Source organism: Elaeis guineensis, chromosome 7 (genome assembly GCF_000442705.2).
Source record: "Elaeis guineensis isolate ETL-2024a chromosome 7, EG11, whole genome shotgun sequence".
NCBI lineage: Eukaryota > Viridiplantae > Streptophyta > Magnoliopsida > Arecales > Arecaceae > Elaeis > Elaeis guineensis.
Window position 1 is genome coordinate 104,500,292 of NC_025999.2, and position 22,544 is coordinate 104,522,835.

Here is a 22,544-nt window from a genome sequence, read left to right on the forward strand (position 1 = left end):
GGTCGATCGGCCATGACATGAAGATCGTCAGTCGGCCATGAAGATGTCAATCGGCCATGATATGAAGATGATCAGTCGACCATGACATGAAGATGGTGAGTCAGTCATGAAGATGGTTAGTCGGCCATGAATATAATCCGTCGGTCATGACATGAAGATGGTCTATCGGCCATGAAGATGGTCAGTCGGTCATGAAGACAGTCAGTCGGCCATGACATAAAGATGGTCAGTCGGCTATGAAGATGATCAATTGGCCATAATATGAAGATGGTCGGTCGGTCATGATATGAAGATGGTCGGTCGGCCATGACATAAAGATAGTCGGTCGGCCATGAAGACGATCAGTTGGTCATGAAATGAAGATGGTCAATCGGCCATAAAGACAATCAATTGGCCATGACATGAAGATGATCGGTCGACCATGACATGAAGATGGTCTATCGGCTATAACATGAAGATCATCGGTCGGTAATGATATGAAGATGGTCAGTCGGTCATGAAGATGGTCGGTCGGCCATGAAGATGTTGCTTCAGTCATGATGACTCAAGTTCAGCCATGATGACTATTTTGGTCAGATGACTTTGATTCAGCCATAATGATTCTGCTTCGGTCAGATAACTTTGTTTCAGTCAGATGACTCTCATGAGAGTTGAATTCTGAAAATTTCTTCCTTTTCAGAGCCTCTCCTCTTAAAATCTTTTGATTCTTTTTATATAGATATGAAATAAAGGCTGATCTCGAATATGAGAGCTAATATAAAATTAGAGGAAGTAAATTCGATTGTCCCAATAAATTTTTTTACGGGGTTTTCACATGCAGCGGTAAAAAGCCAACTCAAATTCTTATGTCAGGCTCAAGATTATCTCAGCTTTGCGAGCGCGCGATCGTTTGAGCGGTGCAGCCTGGGATTACTTCAGCCATGCGTGCACGACAGGTTGTGTGGTACAAATTTGGCCTACCATGGTGGCGATTTTTTTGTTTTTAAAGAAAAAAGAAAATCCGAAAGTGTGATGGCAATTTTTCATGGCGATATGATTGCGGGGACAAGGGGGAGAACAATTTTGAGCGAACATTTCTGGGATGCGCGGCAGGGTTGAAAATGGTTCAACTTCACTTGAGAATATGTATGAGACGGAGAAATTGACCGTTTTTTGCTGTTATGGGATGATTTATGTTCATGTTCGCGACTATAAACGTTTTGCTCAACTTTGTTTTTATTTTTTTGGTTGTTTTCAGACAAGTAAACCTTTTGTGACGTGAGATTTTTTTTTTTTTTTCTGTTTTTTTTTTCCTGAGGGTACTTTCGTGACGGGAGTTGGGGTAACGCAACACCAAGAACGAGAAGCATGCCAAGAGCTCGAAGGAGATGGTGGCGGCGGCCCAGCACGTAAAAGTTTGGTAGAGAACTTTCCTTTCTATTTTTTTCTAAAATTTTTCAGAAAAAAATTTCAAATCAATTAGTGTGTTTGTGGCTCTTTCTTCGTGATGAACACTGAAGGTGGCTCATACGCAGCTGGGCCTATTATGTAAATTTAGGCCGGCCCAAATGGATTCAAGCCGGATATAGATCCAGGCTCATATTTAAGTTTTTCAAAAAATTTTAAATCTAAATTCAATCAAAATCTTGAAAAATTACAGATTGAGATGGGATAACCAAGCTATTGCGTGTTTCTCTGATGAGATTCCAAGTTTGCCCACAGAATACTGAATGTTACGCGCCTCGTACAACGATATTATATTAGTGATAATCAAGTCTATTATTTAAAGCAGGATGACTTGACTTATGTTTGCATTTCTAGATACTCAGAACGATCCCCTGTACCATACGGTAAAATCTTGGGTCTAATCACTGCTGCCACTCTCCTCCGCATAACGTCCGATCTGAGCGTGCGACCTGGCAACTGAAATCCAACCCCCAGCTCTTGGAATACGGTATAAATTGTCTTGAATCCAGTCGAATGGCTAAAGACTCAAATTTTACTTAATTAAAGAGATATTCAGTTCGCAATCAAAATTAAAATAAAAATAAAATTTAAAATAATTTTAAATTAAAATCAAAATAATTAAAATTTTTAAAATATTTGATTTATAATCGAAATTGAAATCAGAATTAGAATGAAAAATTGAATCCATAGATGGGAGTAGGGATTGAGTTCTATATAGATTGAACCATTCTCATTCCATCTCGAAATCAGAATCAAAACAAAACCCCTCCAACTAAATGATTGAAATGAAAATTATTTATTTTAATTTTTATTTTTTTTATTAAATATTTTTTAAAAAAATTAAAATTAATTGAATCCAATTCGAATCGAATCGGAAGCCATCAAGAATCGATCGAAGAAAGGCCGCGACTTGGGGGCCTCACGCCTCGCGTTGGGGTTTGTGAGAGAGAGAGAGAGTCTTCGATTCTAGCATTCTTCGTTAGTTTTCCTTCTTTATTCAGGTTGGGAATGAAAGGCAATCCAAGATTTGATGAAGCTTGCGTAAATGCAGGAATGAGGGTTTTCGATTTGTTCTGGTTTCTAGGGCCGGTCCGGGAATAGAGACGCCTTCGATTTGGGACTTGGTTCCTTGCAAAGGTTTGTCGATTTGGTTTATTTCTTTTCGTCATCTACGTACAGGAAGGAAGAGCGAGAAAAAGACAACCAACGCTGACCGGTTTTGCGTAAAATCTGTGTCATGATTTCGATTCGTTTCGGTTGTTCTGTCCGGGACTGGTAGTGCGCAGGTTTATCTTTGCCAAGAGATTCAGGTCTTCTCTCTTTCAAGGGTTAGTTTCTTGATATAGCGATTGCACGACTGGTTGGTGCGGTCTCTGGCATGATTCTTTTTTTTTTTTTGATGGTCTGTGTTTGCTCTTTCGTGTAAAGGATCCAAAATGTCAGGGAGCACGCCGGTGGCTGGTGGCTACGTGAGGCAGAGACACAACCAGGGGTACTTCTCCAGTGCTGATGACCTCGAGAGGCAGAGGAACAGTGGGGGATACTCCTCGACTGGCGATGATGACATCGAGGACGATGCATGTTCAAGGCCACCAACCTATTCAATACCAGCCCTTCGGAGGGCTCAGACATGGAAACAAGTTGTTGAGACGGTAATCTGGCTCGTATTTGCAGTGTTCATCATCTACTATGGTGATCGGCGCTCAAATTTGATCTCTATCTTGTTCTGGGATGGAAGGATCAAGAGGTAAAAAGAACCAATCTCGTTGTTTAGATTATGTTTTACTTTTAGATTCTAGGAGAACTTTTGAAATCAATACTGTGGATGTGGTAGCGATTTTGGTTCAAGAATGACATTTCAAAATTTGATAGGATTGCTTTTATAGAAAAATAAATTCCATGATGTCTTGGCGTATGTGAGAATTCCTAATTTTGTAATATCTTTTTTCCTCTTATTTTGCTTTATGGTTACTTTTGTTCTACTTACAGTGGGAAGAAAAAGAATCTATGTCACAACTTAAAACCTCATTCAAAAAAGCTAGTCGAAAGGTATTATTTGTGTTTCTTGACCCTGTATAAATACCTAAGATCTTCCTAATGAATAACCGATGTGGAACTAAATACATATCTATATGGATCTTCACATACTCTCCCATTGAAGCCCCGACCCTCGTCAGGCTAAGGGTCCAAACCCATGCATCTATTCATAAATGCCACAATTGGTCTATGGTCAGTCTTAATGAATTCGTGCTGCAGTATTCCCTAGTCCATATATGCTATAGGCAAAATTTATTGTGTCGGTACTGATGGCCGTTCCGGCCAGCCGGCGGCACGGTACAGTACGGCCCCATACCGTATCGGACCCGTGCGAACCGACGAAGGCAAAGGAAGCGAATCGGAAGAAGAAAAGAGAGAAAGAGAGAGAGAGGAAGAAAGAAAAAGAGGGAGGGGAAGGAGTCGAAGCGGCCGCTGGACGGCCTCCGACTGATCGCCGTAGTTGCCGGACGGCGCAATCCACATGTGCGGTGCCACGGGCGTGAAACAGAGGCGACGCCCCCGTTTCACGGATTTTTTAAAAAAATTGAAACTTAAGTGAAGCCGACATACCATTTGCCGGCTTCACTATTCTTATTTTTTTTTAAAAAAAAATTCAGAAAAATGAAGTTGACAATCTGATTGACGACTTCACTGATTTTAATTTTTTAAAAAAAATCTATTAAATAGTGAAGCCGGCAAATGGTTTGCTGGCTTCATTGTTCATCTTTGTTTTTAAAAAAGGGCCGATGCATAAACAGGGGTGACAGCCCTTGTTCCGCGGTCGTGATGCCGCCCGCGCCGCTTCCGTTGCCTGGTGGCCACGGCGGCCACTCAGAGACCTCCGATGACCTCTCTGCCATTCCATCCTCCCATCTCCGGTGGTCTCCCCCCCTCTCTCTTGCTCGTTGTGTCAGTCCTATCAGACGAACCGAGCCGTAACGGCTTCCGCCACCCTCCGATGGTTGCAGAGAGCCATTGTCGGCTTTCGACAGCGTCCTCCTCTCTCTCCCTCTCTTCCTCTCTCTCTGCCTATGTTTCCCTCTCTTTCTTCTCCGACACCGGCATGTGTCATTTTCTCCGTTGGAACTGTTCCGGTTCCCTGCCGGTATGGTTCGGTACGTCCCGAACTGGTCGGTTTGGAACGGTTCTGAAAATCATGGCTATAGGTTAGGTCGGGTCTAATACTATTTGTCATAATCTAGGGCCTCATTCAAAAAGGCTAGTCGGAAGATATTATTTGGATTCTTTAGCCTTGTATAAGTATCCAAGATCTTCCCAATGAATAATCGATGTGGGACTAAATACACACTCGTAAGGATCCTCACAATTTATCTTTCTAGTTGATGTGGAGCTCGTAAAGAATTATGGGTGATTATTTGTCTCGTATTCATGCAAAGACATGAGATATGTTCTTACCTAGAAAAAGGTGAAGATCAGATATACAATTGGTTCGGACATGTTAATTATAAGGTGGGGAAGAGCAGATTTTTTTTTTCTTTTTGTTGTTGTTGTTGTTGTTGGTTGTGTGGTGGGGGGGGGGGGGGGTGGGGTGCGGGGGCGAGGTGGCGGGTGGTTGGGTCAATGACTTCCAGCTAGTGTACTTGGGCTAGAAGTTTACAGCTCTAGATTGTTGGGTGTTTTCTGGAATGAGTAAGGAGATCTTAGATATGTGTGGCTTGTTTTGAGGACTATTAGCATGAAATCTATGTGGGTTCTTATAATTCTGAACTGAGTGGAGAAGCATCATCCATTATCAGTGAAGAGTTGAAAATTGCATCGAAATCGCCATTCTATTATATTGGCAGTTTGTTCACCTTCTGTGATTCCTAGATGATAAGGGGGTGTCCTAGGATGTGACAATGGTTATGTTGGATGAATAGGAAACTTGTTGGTTTACAGAGTGAAACGAGCTGTGGAAGAGGCCTTCTGAGGACTAGGTATGCACAATCACTCATGCTCTCCTCTTGTCCTCCTCTCCATTGTTTCTGTGCTTGCTTGTATGCCAATTCTGCTGGTTATGTGATTGATTGCCATTACTATCAATTACTGTTTCATTCCTAAAGAATATGGTGACTTTTGGAATTTGAAATGTCCAGAAGCAAATGAACTTCCATATTTAAATGCTGAAGTGGAGTTTTCATGTTCTGGCTGATAGTTTAGCCTCAGCATGTCAATAGCATGGATTTTATTGTTACTGCACCTCTGGTGATTAATGATCTTAGAAAGCTCATAGAGTCTGATTGCTTTACCTTGACACCATAATTTTGCTGGAAAACTATTTGTTAGAATTTGACGCCTCGAGATTCAGCCCACATTGAGCCCACAGCGAGGTTCGCGGTAAAAAACGGAGTCCAACGAGACCAAGATCATCCGAAACGGAGCTCGGATGGAGGAGATACGAGCTTTTGAAGTCGGCACGATATTCGAGGCGGCGGAGGATCGCCGGCGACCGGCGGCAGCGGAGCGTGGGACGCGCGACCCAGGCCTCCTGCTGCATCGCGTGGTACTAAAAAGATTTTGGGAGGTGGTGTCCTGGCCAGACATCCACCCAACAAGTGGTATCAGAGCAAGGCGGTACAAGGACGCAGATTGCAGTGGTGGTGAGCAAGACTGAAGATGGAGAAAACAGAAACAATCAAGATGGAGATCAACAAGTTCGATGGTAAGAGCAATTTCTCCTTGTGGCAGGCAAGGGTGAAGGACGTGCTCATCTAACAGGGGTTGATCGATGCTCTCTTGTGCGATGAGAAGCCGACCACCATGGAGGTACGGTATTGGAAACGGCTACAAATGCAGGCGGTGAGTACCATCCGCATGTACCTAACGGATGAGATGGTGATCCATGTGCTGAGCGAGACTTCTCCGACGGTGCTGTAGTCGAAGCTCGAGGAGTTGTACATGGCGAAGTCTCTCACCAACACACTTTTCCTCTGGAGGCAGTTTTACTAACTACGGATGACTGAGGGACAGAGTGTGCAGGAGCATCTCAGCCACTTCCAGAAGATCCTCACCGACCTTCTCAGCGTTGGCGAGAACGTTGAGGAGAAGACCAGGGCACTGGTTTTGCTGACGTCGCTTCCCCCTTCGTACGAGTCCTTGGTGACTGCTCTTGTAGTGGGGAAGAGCACTATCAAGATGGACGAGGTCACCGCGGCGATACTCCAAAACGAGGTTCTCAGGAGGGAAAACCCAGCTTCGAGCTCAGGTGGCGGTAGCTCAGCTTTGGTGGCTTCTGGAGGTGCAGGAGGCGGTAGACGGAGCGACAGGAGATCGCAACGAGGGTGGTCTAAGTCCAGGAGGGACTTGAGCAAAACCAGGTGTTACCGGTGTGAGGAGTTGGGGCATCTAGCCAGAGATTGCCCTCAACTGAAAAATCGGACGGTGGCTGCTGTAGCGACGGCCGGCAGTGATTCAGATGGAGATGTCCTGAAGATATCTGGCGAGGTATCTACTTCTTCCCAGCAGTGGATATTAGATTCTGCATGCCCCTATCATGTGTGTTGCAGAGAGGAGCAGTTTGACTCCCTGGAGAACAGTGAAGGCACTGTATATCTGCCGGATGGATCGAGCTGTGCGATCAGAGGCATTGGGACGGTCAGCTGGAGGACACTTGACGGTGCAGTGAGGAGATTGGGGGAGATCCGATACATATCCGATTTCAGACGGAATCTTATCTCACTTAGCAGACTGGATTCGAGAGGCTACAGGATGGTAGCTGGTGGAGGAATCCTGAGGGTGCTACGCGGCGATAGGATTGTGCTGGAGAGGAAGAAGGGGAGCAGAGGACATTATTACCTGACAGGGAGCCCAGTACAAGGTGGAGCTTCGGGAGCCAGATGGAGCCTAGAGCGAGGTGGAGCTCCAGGAGGCGAATTGGGCACGAGACAGGAGACTCGGGAGGACGAGAGGCGACGTCGCAAGGTGAAATTCCTATTGCCGCAGGATGATGCCCCGAGCAGGTCTCAGGTCAGGAGGAGCATAGCATACGACGGAGATGGGATCGAGCAGCCTGGCTCGACTCCCATGTTTGCCCATCCATGATCAGCAGGCGATTGCCCCAGGGCATGGGGGCGAGGAGATCCAAAAGCTCTCAGAGTTTGGAGGAGGCCGAATATCGAGTCGAGATGGAGATTGTTAGGATTTGACGCCTCGAGATTCAGCCCACATTGAGCCCACAATGAGGTTTGCGGCGAAAAACAGAGTCCAACGAGACCAAGATCACCTGAAACGGAGCTCGGATGGAGGAGATACGAGCTTTTGAAGTCGGCACGACATTCGAGGTGGCGGAGGACCGCCGGCGACCGGCGGCGGGCGGCAGTGGCGCGGCCGCAGGCGGCGGCGCGCGGGACGCGCGACCCAGGCCCGCGGCCCAGGCGGGCGCGCGGTCCAGCCGGGCGCGCGGGCCGGCCCAGGCCCAGCGGCCTGCTGGCCCCTTTGCCCCGGTCCACCGTGGACCGGGTGGTCCACGGCGGGGCTTGTGGACCGCGTGGGCGTTTCCCATGCGTTTCTCGCGGTCCACGGCACTATTCCGTGGACCGAAGCGCGATCCGACGGCATGGGTGGCTCCCGATCTTGATCCGACGGTCTGGGACGTGATTTGGGTTAATTAAGGAGTCCTAATCATGATCTAAGTCGTGATTAAGGTTATAAAAGGCCCTGTACACAGAGAACAGGGTGTGTGGTTGGTTTTCTCGTGCCGTACGAACCCGAGAAGAGAGAGAGAGGCGAGAGCGCTGAGAGAGAAGGAGCAGGAGGCTTCTGGACAACGGTCGCCAGGCTCTTCAGGGGTTCAAAGGGGGTCTCCAAGAGAGAGAGAGCTTTTGTGAGGAGAACTTCTAGTGAGAGAGAATTGGGTGTACAAGGGTTGAGGGTGAGGTCTCCTCTTATAAAATTTTTTTTTCATAGTGAAGTTTGCATGCCCCGTGGAGGCGAGCCCTTTTGTGACTGATCCACGTATTTTGATTGTTTTTCCTTTTATTTTGTTTCTTCTTTCTTCCTGCTGCATCGCATGGTACTGAAAAAATTTTGGAAGGTGGTGTTCTGACCAGACATCCATCCAACACTATTCTTCATATCACATGACAACTAGATATAGCTCCCCCGCAACACCCCCCCCCGTGGTGCACAAACTGTACACACTGTACTATTATTTTGATCTAGTGTAGTGCTCTTTTTGATGTACTTGATGTAGTGTAGTGTTAGTTACTCTCTCCATTGAAAAAATATGACGTGCCTGTGACTCTTTGTATTATAGGATATCTACAGTTACAGTGGCTGCACAATGCCAATATTTTTTAAAAAATTTTTCAACTTTCATGTCCCAAATTAAATAAGTGCAGAAGGAAGCAAGCAATTAACCCCTTTGTTCATTTGCTGTTTATAGGAAAATTTTGGTAGGAGGAACCAATAGATTCTGACTTGACCCATGGTTAGATGACAAATATTTATTGATTAATAATTTGAGAGAAAGAAGTGTGCAATGGAGTTAGTAGTTGCAACATCTTTCAATACAGTAATAATTGATCAAATAGTACAATTATATGCAAGTTAAAGTTCTACCAAGGAAGCAGCACAGAGGTATGTAAGATACGGAAAAGAGCTTGGTAAAACTAAAAATTACAGACTTTGAAAAACTTAGTATGATGAGGATTATACATCTGACACAAATTGTTTGTGAAATATTTGTCATGCAGATTACTGAAGTTGATGATAGTGGCCCACTGTTTATGATTTAAGAATTCTTTTCTTAGTGAGATCATGGACTGAATCTATTTTTATGATGATCAGTTGTTTCCTTTCCTATTTGACCTAATTTTTATTTGAGAGATGCATATAACTGGAAGGAAGGATACATTTTCCTGTAAATTGTGAAGTCAATGTATCTAAATCTGAAAGTTGGCACGTTCATCATTTTAGTTGTTTGACATATATGTCATTCACATGGATTTGCTATTTGACGTATGTATGATTTTCACATGAATCTGCTTGAATATTGTTGATAATATTGACTTTGTAGTTCTTTGCATGCATCTCATTCTAATTGCTTTTTACATTAGTTTATCATTTTATACCTTCTTTACCTGTATATGTGAAGCTTGATATAGCTGAATCTGAAGACTGGTACATCTTTTTTTTTTTTAAATTTTTATTTTCATCACTTTGGTTGTTTGAAATGTATGGTTTCCACATCAATGTGCTTGATTTTATTGTGTAAAAATATCTTGCAGCAGTTCTATGCATGCATCTCATCCAATTGCTTTCTGCGTTATTTTAACATTTTATACCTCCTCTACCTGTAAAATGCAAAGCATGATATAGTTGAATCTGAAAGCTGATACCTCAATTTTTCTTTTTCACCATTTTGGTCATTTGACATGTACATTTTCCACATGAATCTGCTTGCTTGTTGTTTAAAAATCTTGATCTTGCAGCAGTACTGTTCATGTATTTCAATCCAATTGCTTTTTACATTAGTTTATTATTTATTTTGCAGGACAACTCTGTATTTCGGCCTTGTAGGTGTTGCATCGGATTTAGGCCTTATTTTATATTCTACATTTTTCTTGTGCGGTCCACAGAAGCTTTATGAGAAAAATGAAGCCTTGCTTTCTATAGCACCATATATCATCATGCTTGGATTCCTCTCATTCTGCTTGTAAGTAGAATTACTTGATGTACTCACTTATGAGAGAGGAAGGATCTTAAGCTAGAATTAAATTAAAGAACTCTGCTTGATTTAGAGTATTGTGTTTTGTTTGTTGAAACTCTTATTTTGCAGGTTATCATTTGCTTTATGGCCTATTTGGAGTTTTTTGTCCATTCCTCTTTTGGTAAGAAACTTGCTTTTTTGTACCACTAAAAAAGAAACAGCAAATTACTCTGATTTTTTATTTCAATAATGCAGCTTTTTTGCATTGCAGTTTACACTATTTATGGCTGTCATGGTTATGCCACCATACTTGCTAATCGGACCACTTAGACCACCAGAATTTGCAGCCCGTGCTGAGTGATCTTTCAAAATAGATTATCTGAGAACTGAAAAAAAGCTGATTTTAGAAGGGTGATTTTCAAATGTATGTTGTGGCACTGTAACCATCATAGGAAGATTTACCAAGCTATGCTACTTCAGGAGCTAAGATTCATGAGGATGGTTGCAATGCTATGCTTTGGTGGTGAGTTCAGAGTTGATAAGGCTGGCATCCATACTGTGATCTGTTTGATATGATTGTCAACAACTACTTCCAGATCATGCTTTTGATAAAATTTCTAGGTTCTGTTTAGCTCCTCCAGCGCTTGATAATACTTGGAGGTGAAACAACATTTTGCATCAGTTTAGTTTATGGAAAGACACTATGGAGTAAAATTGTTTGTAGAATACACCCATCTGTTTTCTGTTATTTGATACAGACTAGTTTTGAAATTCTGATGAATAAGTCTTCTTTTTCTTCTTTGTTTGGGCAATCTTGGGTCAATTAGTAGCCTTGGAATTTGTTATTTGCATTCTATCTTTGGAGAACCTCATTCTTCTTACAGAATAACCATTGCTTGAAGATACGAAGCATGATCAATATTTCTATTTTTACCTAAAATCATTCTGAATTTTAAATCATCTGTCCTGTACAACCAATATGGTCACTTTGCCACCATTTCTTGAATATGCATGGTACTTTTCTCTCTCTATCAGACTATGTGAATAATGTTCCCAATTGTGAAGGATATATCTCTAATTCTAATTGGAATGCCCACTTCTAATTGAATTGTGGGGAATCCATTATAAGTTGACCTCATTGTGCATGCATTATGCCTATATTATGGTTCTTGATTAGGTGATGGCCTAGCAGAGTCCATTTTTTGTAATAACCATCAAGATAGCAAAAGTAGGGCATCCCTTATAGTATTTTAAAGACACCTTAAGGTGGCAACGGCCAAATAATACATTACATAATGATAGTTGTGATCTCATAACTGCCAAATGTTTGATTCACCCTCCTCCTCTAGAACCCTCTTTGTTTCATCTTGAACTACGGTCTTCATCAACATGGACATGGTGAAGGTGCTATCTGACCAAGCTGGTAATTGTTCGGTGGTTGTCCCAAGAGACCTGGTTTCAAATCCCACCTTCACCACCTTTTGGTGGGTGAGGAATACTTTGGGAAGGGCAAAACTCCATTGTGTAGCCCATTGCCTGCCTGCCTCTTCTGCCAAACAAAGAATAAGTTAATAAAATGGTCATTGTGGAAAACAATGATTCTGATATAGATGCATGAATTGCATTTTTCAATATATGTGATGCATAATGTTTAGCTATGACTAGATAACAGGATAAGATAGTTGAATTTTGATTGAATGTTAGCAAGTCAGCATCTGTGACAATCTTCATCAAGTTAGAAAACCTTTAATATATGGGAAGTATTTTAGTATTCTATTCTATTAATTGTTCATAGTACAATAACTAGTGGGAGCTGAAAATAACATTAACTGGCCTTACACCTCTCCTCCATTGCTGTGGCACTCTGCAGTCTTCACTTGAATTGACCATTATAGAAATAGATTATTCCATATCGGTCTCCAGTATTACATTTTTTTATGTCTTCTTTAATTGTGTACAATGACTACTAGTCCTTACAACATAGACATCAGGCCTGAGGCAGGATATCTAGAAACATTCAATCACTAAAGAATTAGAAACTTAGGGAAGGAGTAGCATTTCACCTCTTTCCAACCAAGGAGAATGGATAAGATGATAGATGCAATTAAAGAGATCCTAAATCCATAGAGGCTATACCTATTTGAGATCATGGATGTGGATCAAGCCACCCATTTTCAATACTTTTTAATGTAAACTATTTTTGACGTTCGATACTATAAACATCATATTGCTTGTAGTTCTTATGATGGGTCGGTGATTGAAGTCAAGGAAAAATTGAACAGTTCTTCATTTGATTTTCTTCACCTGCATTTGTACATGGATTCTACCTAGTTAAAAAAAATATTTGAGGATTTGCCCTTCATGCAAAACGATTGCAGTATGACAACTTTAAGCATGCTACCCAAAATGTGACATATTGTTTATACTGAAATGGCATCATGTTCATGTTGATGGCATACTCTATACATCCACGGTACTGATCATGTAAGGTAACTCAGACGTGGGGTTTCACATCAAAGGTTCCATTGCTTTGTAGAATGTTTTATACTGTTTAAGTAGAAATTCAATATTGCTATTCAGCCTCAGCTAACAGGGGGATCGAGTCCTGTTGGAAGGGGATATGTTTAAACAATGAATGATATTATCTTCTAAAATAGATATTGATGGTTGTCTTATGAAGGAGCTGAAGCATTAAGAATCAGGTGCAGGAGCAGGAGTAGGGTTCTTGTGCAGCTGTGGAAGTCTATGTAGAAGATTCCAAACAGTGAGACTGTATTGTTGTTGTTGATAATCAGATGTGATCTGCTCAATCCATCAAAGTAAGTGGGTTCGCTCAAGTGACTAAGCTAAACATGGTGCGAAGGTGAGAGGCCTGTGGTTTTAGCCTTTATGACAGGGGTTTCAGCCACATTGCGAACCATCATAGCTCCCCTCTGCAGGATTTTGAACTGCTTCATACTTGTTCCCTCGTCAGTGACGAGAGTTGCTGAAGACATGTTCCGACCCCGTCTTAACATTGTTGAAGTATGTCTGAGCAACCAGGGATGCTGGACTTGCCATCCAAAATTATTTTCTCTGTGGTTGCTTTTCATGTCCATCTTTGCTTTGTAGCCTATTTAGAGTGAGCAATTTTCTTGTTATGATTTTTAGGTAGGCAAACATGATTGCTACTAGGGAGTTCTGGTTTTAATTTTCTCCTCTGCCTTGTGGTCAATGGTTAAAACATTCTTGTTATGAGAAAAATCTGATAGTTACAGATTACTAGGAAAAGATCGAAGTTCAGACTGTTATACAAACAATGCCCATTTTGAGGAATGAAAGCAGTCATGAACTAGAAGTGTTCTCCTTCCAGTAAACCATATCTTGAGATTTTATGTGAAAGGGAAAATATCTTTCATGTGTATAGCCATCATATTTCTTGGAACATTTTGACCCATCATACTTTTTTTTTTTTGCGTCAGATTAGTGACCAAATATTTGTCATTGACTTTATCTCAAGGACTATTTGCTCAAAGGCACTAAAGATACGTTAATAAAACAACATGCACAGCATATCTTCCAAAAAGTGGTTGCAATAGTACATGCTATCAAAATTTTTAAAATTTATTATCACTTGTGACATCAACTACATTCTGAATATCTACTGGAGCTCTGTAGAGATTTATGATGAGGAATCTGAGTTTATGGTAAGGAACAAAGCACGCTTATAGTTCTGTGGCATTATTCAATGGTAAGATTTGGGAACATAGTCTAGATTCGATCTGCTGAGATGGCTTTTAGAATGCTGATTCTAGAAGGGAGGTCAAGCAATGAGACGAAAGACTAATAGCATTTTTATTGTATCGCATAAGGCTTGTGTTAGTTGTGTACATATTTAACATGGAGGCATTCTTCAATGAGTTTGTAGGTTTCTAAGTTTTCATTTTTGATAAGGCCTCATCTTCAATTCTTTCTGTTGTTACATTTCCTGCACTTTTGCAAAAACCGTCCCTCTTGCAAGTGTGTTGGCATAAGATTCACCATAAACACTAGATGTACAAGTTGCTTTGGTTGATCTGGTTGTAGGATGATATAAAGAACAAGGAGATTTTTTATATTTATGAATGTTACCTTATATCTTTTCTTTTCTTATTTTTTTATGTATTTGTTAGCATTATGGGTATGCAGTATTTTATAATAGTTCTTTTATATGGTTAACTGTTCTGTAATGCTTACTCTTTACTGGTATTTTTCTTATTTTGTTGGCTTTGAAACTTTGTCCTTTGAACTTTTTGTGTGGATGGTAGAATATATGAATAATGGAAGCTGGATAAGTATTGATTTTTTTTATCTATTATAATATGATATCTATGATGTGGCAGCCTCCCCATTTTCCCCTCTTCCTGATGCTCAATGATATCATATACCCTTAGGGAATTGACTTTTACTTCAAAATTTCGCTTTAATCTGCCATATTATTAGCAAATGTGGCCTTGCCTGGATGCGACATCATGTCTATGGCATATAAATTGGACTGCACATAATTTTTTAACTTCATTAGAATACTAGTTGGCCTTGGACACAACTAGTTTAGGAAGAAAAGATACTTCTCCTTTCCAGTTGAACTCATAGGGTGGTGGCTGCATTAGGTTGAAATACAATCGGCTGTGAAGGGGTGCCTGTGAAGACATCATAACTGGTGCCAGTGGTTGAACTAGCAGCGACAGTACCGTTTTGATGGAGCAGTTGCAAAAGTGGAGGATCACAGAAAGATGTCATGCCAGACTCCCACATCATTGAAAATGGATAACTGAGATCATGCCTCTAGGTTAATTCTTATTGATTACTAAATTAGCCCTTTCTGCACTATATATGGATAAGATATTTCTATTGTCTTTTTTTGTTAACAAAGGCCAAAGGCCTAAGCAATATTATTAATAAGCAGAGAATGTGAGTAGTTTTAACTTAAACTTCTAAGCAGCCTGCAAGAATCTAGACTGAGAGAGCTGACAGAAGAAACAGTAGCCTTGAAGTTCTTGAGATATGTTGATTATTATTTTTGTCTGTTCTTCTTTAGTCTGGAAAGTTCATTCTTTGTGCAGCAGAAAAAGGATCTTTTCAGCATCATCATAGTTTTAATGATCTAGGAATGCCAAATATATTGGTAGTTTTTTACTTTGAATAGGAAGGTCTTTTTTCTCATATTAAATGTGTTTTGTTAGATGTCCTTTGTTCCATGTTGAACTGAGAAAGAAGTGCATGATGTTTTGAACATGAAATACTTACGAGTAGCTGTCTTATATGTAATAGAAGTTGTGATGATGGCAGTGATGAAAACTGTTCCTGCAGTATAGCAGATTGATGTTTTGTGTTTTGCATCTATCTTCTCTCAATATTTGGATATTGTCTTAAATTTTAACATGTTACCATTTTACTTTTCGTATATTTGAAGATCGTCTTGATCTGGTTATCCATATAAAGATTGGTGTATACTGTAAGATGGCTTTCATATACAGTTTGTCAGAATATGTTTCATTATTTATGGATTTCTGATGTTTTCAATTAGTAACTATCAGCCTTCTTGACTATTTTTGTATGGATGCTACAAGGAAAAAGTCAGCCTATATATACTTATATATATATAGTCATTCATTTGATTTATCATCCTAACCAGGGTAGGAACTGATTATTTTCCATGATTTCTGAAATAATTAAAGTTATTTGGATCATATTGAGTAGGTTTTATCAACAAGTTTGTTTCAATTTTGTCCATCCCTTTGCCATGCTTCAAATGGCCATCTTTACTAGCTCAGTGGATCTGCATCCAACAAATATATGCACTTAGGTGCCAACACAGGCTACATGTTGCTTCACTATTGTAACTTTCAGCAAGTCAAAATTGACTATGTTTACAAAGACTGCCTATTCCATCTGCTTGGAGTTTGATTTTGGACTAGTGATCACAATTCAAGAGGGAAGAAAATATTGTCATGGAAGGACTTGGATTTGCTATTAACAAATTGCACTGCAGCGATCATATCAATCACCTAGCCAAGACAAACAACTTGCACTGCGATGACCATCTCCATCACTCATCGAAGACTAATGAGCAACTTGCACCGCAAAGACCATCTCCACCACTCAGGAAAGACAGCTGGCTTTGGTTTTTAATTGAACCTATTTTCAGGGGCTTTCCATCCCTATCGCTCGTTTGCTGATGATCTTTAAAATTTCTGGAAATTAAGGCTGGTCTACAGTTGAAATTGATTCAGAATTCTGACTGTTTTTATTACTCTTTCTTCAAAAACCATAAAGATTGACTCTATTAAGGTCGAAAAGCATACACAATTCAAAAAAGGAAATATGTCATAGATGTGATATGTCATGCATAAAGACCGAAAGAAATTTGTTATTATTTACTTTTCCACTGGAGGACTTCCAGAAAGCAGTTTGTGGTTCTGCTCAGGGCAATTAAATTGTAGAGTATTGTCTTGTCTTTGGTATGTAATAGTCAAAGGAAATATTTTGGAAAAGTTGTTGATAGAGATATTTTTTAATGAATCAATTTTCTCAAAACCTTAGGAGATCTTTGACTCATTCATGTGTATACCAATGTTTGTCCCAGACAAATGAGCAATTGCCTAGCAATTATACATTGATTTCTTGTTAAGATCCTGATTTTGTATTGCATGCAAAAAGAGTTGTCAAAATATTTGAGAAATCGGGAATATAATTCAATGAATCTGTTAACTAGGAAGTTTGACAAGGCAAAATGCCAATTGTAGCTGAGTGGGGACCCCAACAGCCATGACTCATGACTCCCCTAACCTAACCATCTATTGCGCCTTGCATAAGAAAGGCATCTTAAAAATCTCTCATTTAGCAAATGGAATACTGGGCCCAGCAGTATATTTTGATAAATTGATATGGTAGTAGTAGTTAAAGGTGGTGCAGGATGGCGATTATATCGTGACTTTGTATTCTCACTGTCCTGTTTGTTATCCGTGGAATATCTGCGGCATGATCTTTGTATTATAATAAATAGAATTAACAAATCAATAAGGCTGACTGCCGAGTCTTGATGTTTTCTTTTCACTGTCACAAAAAATGGCAGTTGAGAATCAGTTGCTGTAATAAATCCGCATTACACTAAGTTGGTATAGACTCTCCAAATCATTGCTTTGACCTCAATGGATGGCTCCATTGATGTCATGGTTCTTTATTGATTTAAGCTTCACGTCTATGGGATTATAAATCTGCAGGCAATCGGTTAGTCTAACTCAGAGTTCATTTGGTTGAGGATAATCGGTTAGTTTAACCCGATCTTCCTGTTTATAGCTGCCCATGTGCCATACTTTTAACCATCGAAGATCTCGAAGTCAAATTAATTAATTTAGTTATCGCTTCTTCCTTTTTTTTTTTTTTTTCTTTTTTTTTTTTCCTTTTTTTTTTCCCAATGGCAATGCGGCAATCCTTCGATCCTGCTGGGATTGGTCCCGGAGTCGAATGATTCGGAGGCGAGGAAGATATCCTCTTTATCACGTCTGTCTGACTTGTTCTCCACTCACGCTGTTGCGATCAGGCTTCCTACTCTTCTTCATGGCCCCTCTAGTTGTCTGTTTGCTCTTAGCTTGTATCCACCCTTTCTACTTTCCCTCCTACTTGTTCCCTTTTTTCACTATCCGACGGCCATATAAATCCTTCGATCCTCCGTCACCCCCTCTTTTCTCCTCCATTACCACTGCCTCAGTGGTTCAGGTATCTCCTCTCCCTCCTTTTCCACCTCACCTTGAACCATAAAGAAATGCAAAATAGGAGCAGGGGAGCTTGGGATAATAGGCCGACCTGCCTCGATCTTATGGCTGTTATCGTCAGCTAGTCTTATATTTGGAAAACAGCAACCGTAATACTTATGGTGGTAGTAGTAATTACGGCTTTGTTGCTGGGGGGCAAAAAAAAAAAGTACTGAATGGTGTGTACAAGTTTTGCTTCCAGAAATTTTATTTCTGTCGGTCCTCCGACGGTGACAGTATTAAACGAGGGCCCTCGCTCCCATATCATATCGTTTATTATTATAACCCTAAAATTATCATGAGCCCATCGTAGCCGGTATCAGTGGGAGGAGGTCTTCCCTGGACTGGATAGAACGGTGCTGGCGTGGACCGTGGGCCGTGGACTTGTATGACGCGGTGTGATGAGTTAGACGGAGCCCAACGAGCGTGGCGTGGGCCACCGCCAACACAGTTAACTTTTAATGCGCGGCCGGTGGCATTTCGTTCTGCCACCTTCCCACAGCCTCTCTCCTCTTCTCTCTTTCCCTCTCCCTTCTTCGCTTCCCTCCTCTCTCGCTCTCTCCGTCCCTTCCTCCCCCCTTTCGATTTAAGGAAGAACGAAGCCAGAGAGGAAGAAAGGGTGGGAATCCACTAGGACTAATGGAGGGTTACTTAGGGTTCTGACGCCTCTTCCTCCGCGGATCTGGGTTTGGTCTTCTCTTGCGACATCTCTCGAGGTGGGCTGGGCGTTGTGGAGATGGCTTTCTATGTCTCCGAGGTTCGGATTTGGTGGATGGTTGATCTGGTATAGGGTTTCAGATGTCTGCTTGTGTGAAGCTTGGAGAGAGGGTTTTGGATTCCTCTGCGTCTGGGATGAGTTCTCCGGCTTCAAGGAAGATGGAGAGAAGAAATCAGCCTCCTTTGGTGAGTCTTCGGCCTTTGTTTCCATTCTCTGAGCGCTTCTTGTTCCTTTTTTCCCCCCCTCGAACTGATAAAAAGCTTTGGTCCTGATGATCGGATTGGAGTGGCATTTGATCCTTTTTATTTACTTGTGCAGCATTGGTATGATATCCCGTTCGTCCTTAATTTATATCATTTGTCGTGTTACAATGGATTGACTCGGCCGTGTTTCCTTGAAAGAGGTTGCCTTTTAAGTTGGAACAGGTGGTTTTTGGGAATTTAGGTTGTGAGAGGAGACAATCTCACATACAAAGTAGTCCACTTGCCTACAGTTTGTAAGCGGAAGCCAACTAGCTGTGTAGTCAGAATTGCGTGATGTATGATGGTTTGATCTTTGTTCCGCGGTCACGAAATTGAGATATTAAACTGTAATTTGGAAAGAAAAGGAGGAAGCTTGTAAAGTATAGCAATTCGCTGACAAGAATAAAAAAGGTTGAATTGAGAGAAAAGAATATGATATTGTCATAAGCATATAGGTGCTAGGCACAAAATCAAGGTCAGAGAAATGTTTGCAGGATTTGTATGAATTAGACCGTCACTTTTTTTCTTAATCATGAATCTTTTTTTTTACCATGAAATTCTTTATGTGTTTATTTGTTACTTTCCCAAATATTTTTGCATAGGGGCAAGAAAAAATCTTGGTATATTATAAGCATATAGGTGGTGGGTGCAGTTACTTCAATTATCAGAGAAATGGATTATTTGTACTATTTTGCAGGATTTGTTTGCATTAGAGGAGAATCTTTTTTTTAATCATCAATCTTTTGGTTCCAGGGTAACAAGCAGTTATATTCTTGATGAGTGTTCCTTTTTGTCAATAAATTTCTCCAATATGCTTGGGTGACTTGTGAGTAATAAGGGCTTAAGTTCTTCTATTAGCAGGAAGGGAGAAAAATTATTTATTTGGTAGTTTTGGGCAGTATAATTTTTCTTATACATGATGTAATGTTTACTGATTATCCAAGTTATGCTATATTTTTCACTGCGAACTGCTTGAGCTAGTGATGATTTACATTTAGATAGTGACATGCTAAAGCCTTCTTGCCCTGTCTAGAATTTTCAAAGTGGTGGGAAAAATGAATTGGAAGAACCATAGCTAACAAGCCTTATCCCTTTATTAAAATTATTCAAAATAATGATCGAATCAAAATAATTGGAGATAATCGTATAAGTTATGTATTGGTGTCATTAAGAAAAACATTTAGATTAATTTAACTGGGGTAAGCTAATTAAAGAAAATATGGGTTCTCAGTATGTCATATTTGTGTGGCTATTCTTAGGAGAACTGTGTAGATGCTGATGTTCTTGATTGACTGGGGCAACCTAAAGTAAAATGCACTAGATAAGCAATTCTGTGCTATTCAATGCTTGCCCTTCTTAATGTTCTTGGTACTTAGTTACTAAAACAAGCAGTTATTCTTACTGACTTGCACGTGGAATCGGCCTGTCAATTTTTCAAGGCAAATGGCAAGTAAAAAAATCCATCATGCCTACTTTTTGTGCTCGTTAAGTTCATTAACTGATGTGGTAAAATTATTGAAAATATTGTATATCTGGCTAACATGATAGCATCATAAGCTAGCATGGTGAACTACAGGATAGTTTCTGCAACTCTTCTGGGTAGAAGTTTCTTGTTCTTTTCCTTGGACATAATGAACATTGAAAACCCCATGATTTTCCTTTCATTGACAGCAAATCAGCTTCTTTCTACCGTGTTATGGTTCAGGTCCTGTGTCCTACATCATTTAATATTCTGCACTGAATAGCTTATGCAGGGTTTATTGAAAATGTAGTTGTGTTTTCGAGTTCTTTGCTGTTTCTGCTTTCTTGACAGTATTGGCTGTTGGTTTTCTGTCTTGAATTCCTTTGTTTGAGGGAACACTCTACTCAGTGTACTGTGATATGTTTCTCTTGTTATTTGTAGCTAGTTCTGATTGCCATGACAGAGAACATGATTTTCATTCATCCAAGGATGTTGCTTTCTGTTGATTCAGTTGGGTGTTTCAATGCTAATTACGTCCACCTAGTTAATATCTCATTTTGAAATTTTGACTTTGAAATAATGTGCACAGGTCGATAGCTCAGCATGCCTTTGCCGAGTAGATACAGGCTTGAAAACCGTTGCTGGGGCTAAGAAATTTGTCCCAGGATCCAAGCTCTGCATTCAGCCCAGCATCAAAGCATCTATCCATCCATCCAAGCCCAAGGCAGCACGAGGAGACCGAAACCGCAGTCAGTCTCCTTTGCTACCCGGCCTCCCAGATGACCTTGCCATAGCTTGCCTGATCCGTGTCCCGCGAGCTGAGCACCACAAGTTGAGGCGAGTCTGCAAGAGATGGTACCGTCTTTTGGCTGGCAACTATTTCTACTCCCTCCGCAAAAGCCTTGGAATTACAGAGGAATGGGTCTATGTCATCAAAAGGGATAGGGAGGGTCGGATATCTTGGGATGCCTTTGATCCTGTATACCAGCTCTGGCATCCTCTGCCACCCATTCCAGGAGAGTACTCTGGAGCCCTTGGATTTGGGTGTGCTGTCCTAAGTGGCTGCCATCTATACTTGTTCGGGGGTAAGGATCCACACAAGGGGTCCATGAGGCGGGTCATCTTCTACAGTGCCAGAACTAACAAGTGGCACCGGGCACCTGACATGCTGCGGCGGCGGCACTTCTTTGGCTCCTGTGTGATAAACAACTGCTTGTATGTGGCTGGCGGGGAGAGTGAAGGGTTCCATCACTGTCTGAGATCGGCAGAGGTCTATGATCCGAACAAGAACCGGTGGTCATTCATATCAGACATGAGCACTGCAATGGTGCCGTTCATTGGGATTGTCTACGAGGGAAAGTGGTTCCTCAAAGGGCTTGGGTCCCAGCGACAGGTCCTGAGCGAGGTGTATGTTCCAGAAACCGACAGCTGGTACCCAGCATTCAACGGCATGGTAAGTGGATGGAGGAACCCAAGTGTTGGCTTGGATGGCCGGCTCTATTCTCTCGATTGCGAAGATGGTTGCAGACTAAGAGTTTATGATGGGGCTACAGACTCTTGGAGCAAACACATGGACAGCAAGGTGCACCTGGGGAGTTCTCGAGCTCTAGAAGCTGCTGCTCTGGTCCCTCTTAATGGGAAGCTATGCATCGTCCGAAACAATATGAGCATTACTGTTGTGGATGTTGCAGGGAAAGACAGTGGGGATCACCGCTGGGAGACAATTGCTGGCAGAGGGCAACTCAAGACGTTTCTCACGAATTTATGGTCTAATATTGCAGGCCGTAGCCGTCTCAAGAGTCACATTGTCCACTGTCAGGTCCTCCAGGCTTAGAAGAAAGAAATTCTCAAGATCCTTGCAGCAATGTCTCTTTCTTTTGCATTTCACTTTGCAACCCTTCAGAGCATGTTGCATTAGAACATGTTTGCTGCCATGCAAATCCATCATCTGTATTAATACGAGTTCCCTTGCGTTCAGAATTATATTAAACCAATAGAAATAGTAAGTGATGGGAGTCATTGATTGTTGAGATACCGTGAAGGATTTATGGGGCCTTTACCTTTCAAACTTAAGCCTCTTTTGTGGGTTCCCGGCCATGGACTATGCTCCTTTCGAGAAGAGACTGCAGATTCAATAATACAGCATCCAAATCGGGGATCTGATCAAATTTATATCACTAAAAATATCCAGAAATTATAAATCCTCACAGTTTCAAGA

At 41.2% G+C, this 22,544-nt stretch overlaps 2 protein-coding genes across 10 annotated transcripts; both read left to right on the plus strand.

Moving 5' to 3' along the window:
* Nucleotides 1–2,348: 2,348 nt before the first annotated feature.
* On the plus strand, nt 2,349–16,715 carry LOC105047835 (uncharacterized). Of its 9 annotated transcripts, none has more exons than XR_832516.4 (6): nt 2,349–2,774; nt 2,875–3,193; nt 9,977–10,138; nt 10,262–10,313; nt 10,404–10,655; nt 12,813–16,715. XR_832516.4 is itself a non-coding variant. In XM_073260625.1 (6 exons), exons 3-6 carry the CDS (start codon nt 2,883–2,885, stop codon nt 10,491–10,493), a joined length of 615 nt encoding a protein of 204 aa, XP_073116726.1. In that variant the 5' UTR covers nt 2,349–2,583; nt 2,726–2,774; nt 2,875–2,882; the 3' UTR covers nt 10,494–10,931. The 9 variants fall into 9 exon arrangements, 6 of the variants coding, with proteins under 6 accessions (XP_073116726.1, XP_073116728.1, XP_073116727.1 ...); XR_012142593.1 differs by having other exon boundaries at nt 12,835–16,715; XR_012142594.1 differs by having other exon boundaries at nt 14,761–16,714.
* A 1,663-nt stretch (nt 16,716–18,378) lies between these two features.
* On the plus strand, nt 18,379–22,332 carry LOC105047834 (F-box/kelch-repeat protein At1g55270). Its single transcript, XM_010926932.4, has 2 exons — nt 18,379–18,807; nt 20,916–22,332. Exons 1-2 carry the CDS (start codon nt 18,703–18,705, stop codon nt 22,158–22,160), a joined length of 1,350 nt encoding a protein of 449 aa, XP_010925234.1. The 5' UTR covers nt 18,379–18,702; the 3' UTR covers nt 22,161–22,332.
* The last annotated feature ends 212 nt before the right edge of the window (nt 22,333–22,544 follow it).

Bases quoted from the DNA above. Each gene is read 5' to 3' on its own strand.
- LOC105047835 (XM_010926934.4), top strand. From the start codon at position 2,883: ATGTCAGGGAGCACGCCGGTGGCTGGTGGCTACGTGAGGCAGAGACAC. The intron at 3,194-9,976 runs GTAAAAAGAACC...TTTATTTTGCAG, and splicing joins TGGGATGGAAGGATCAAGAG to GACAACTCTGTATTTCGGCC. The intron at 10,314-10,403 runs GTAAGAAACTTG...TTTGCATTGCAG, and splicing joins TTTTGTCCATTCCTCTTTTG to TTTACACTATTTATGGCTGT.
- LOC105047834 (XM_010926932.4), top strand. From the start codon at position 18,703: ATGTCTGCTTGTGTGAAGCTTGGAGAGAGGGTTTTGGATTCCTCTGCG. The intron at 18,808-20,915 runs GTGAGTCTTCGG...TAATGTGCACAG, and splicing joins GAAGAAATCAGCCTCCTTTG to GTCGATAGCTCAGCATGCCT.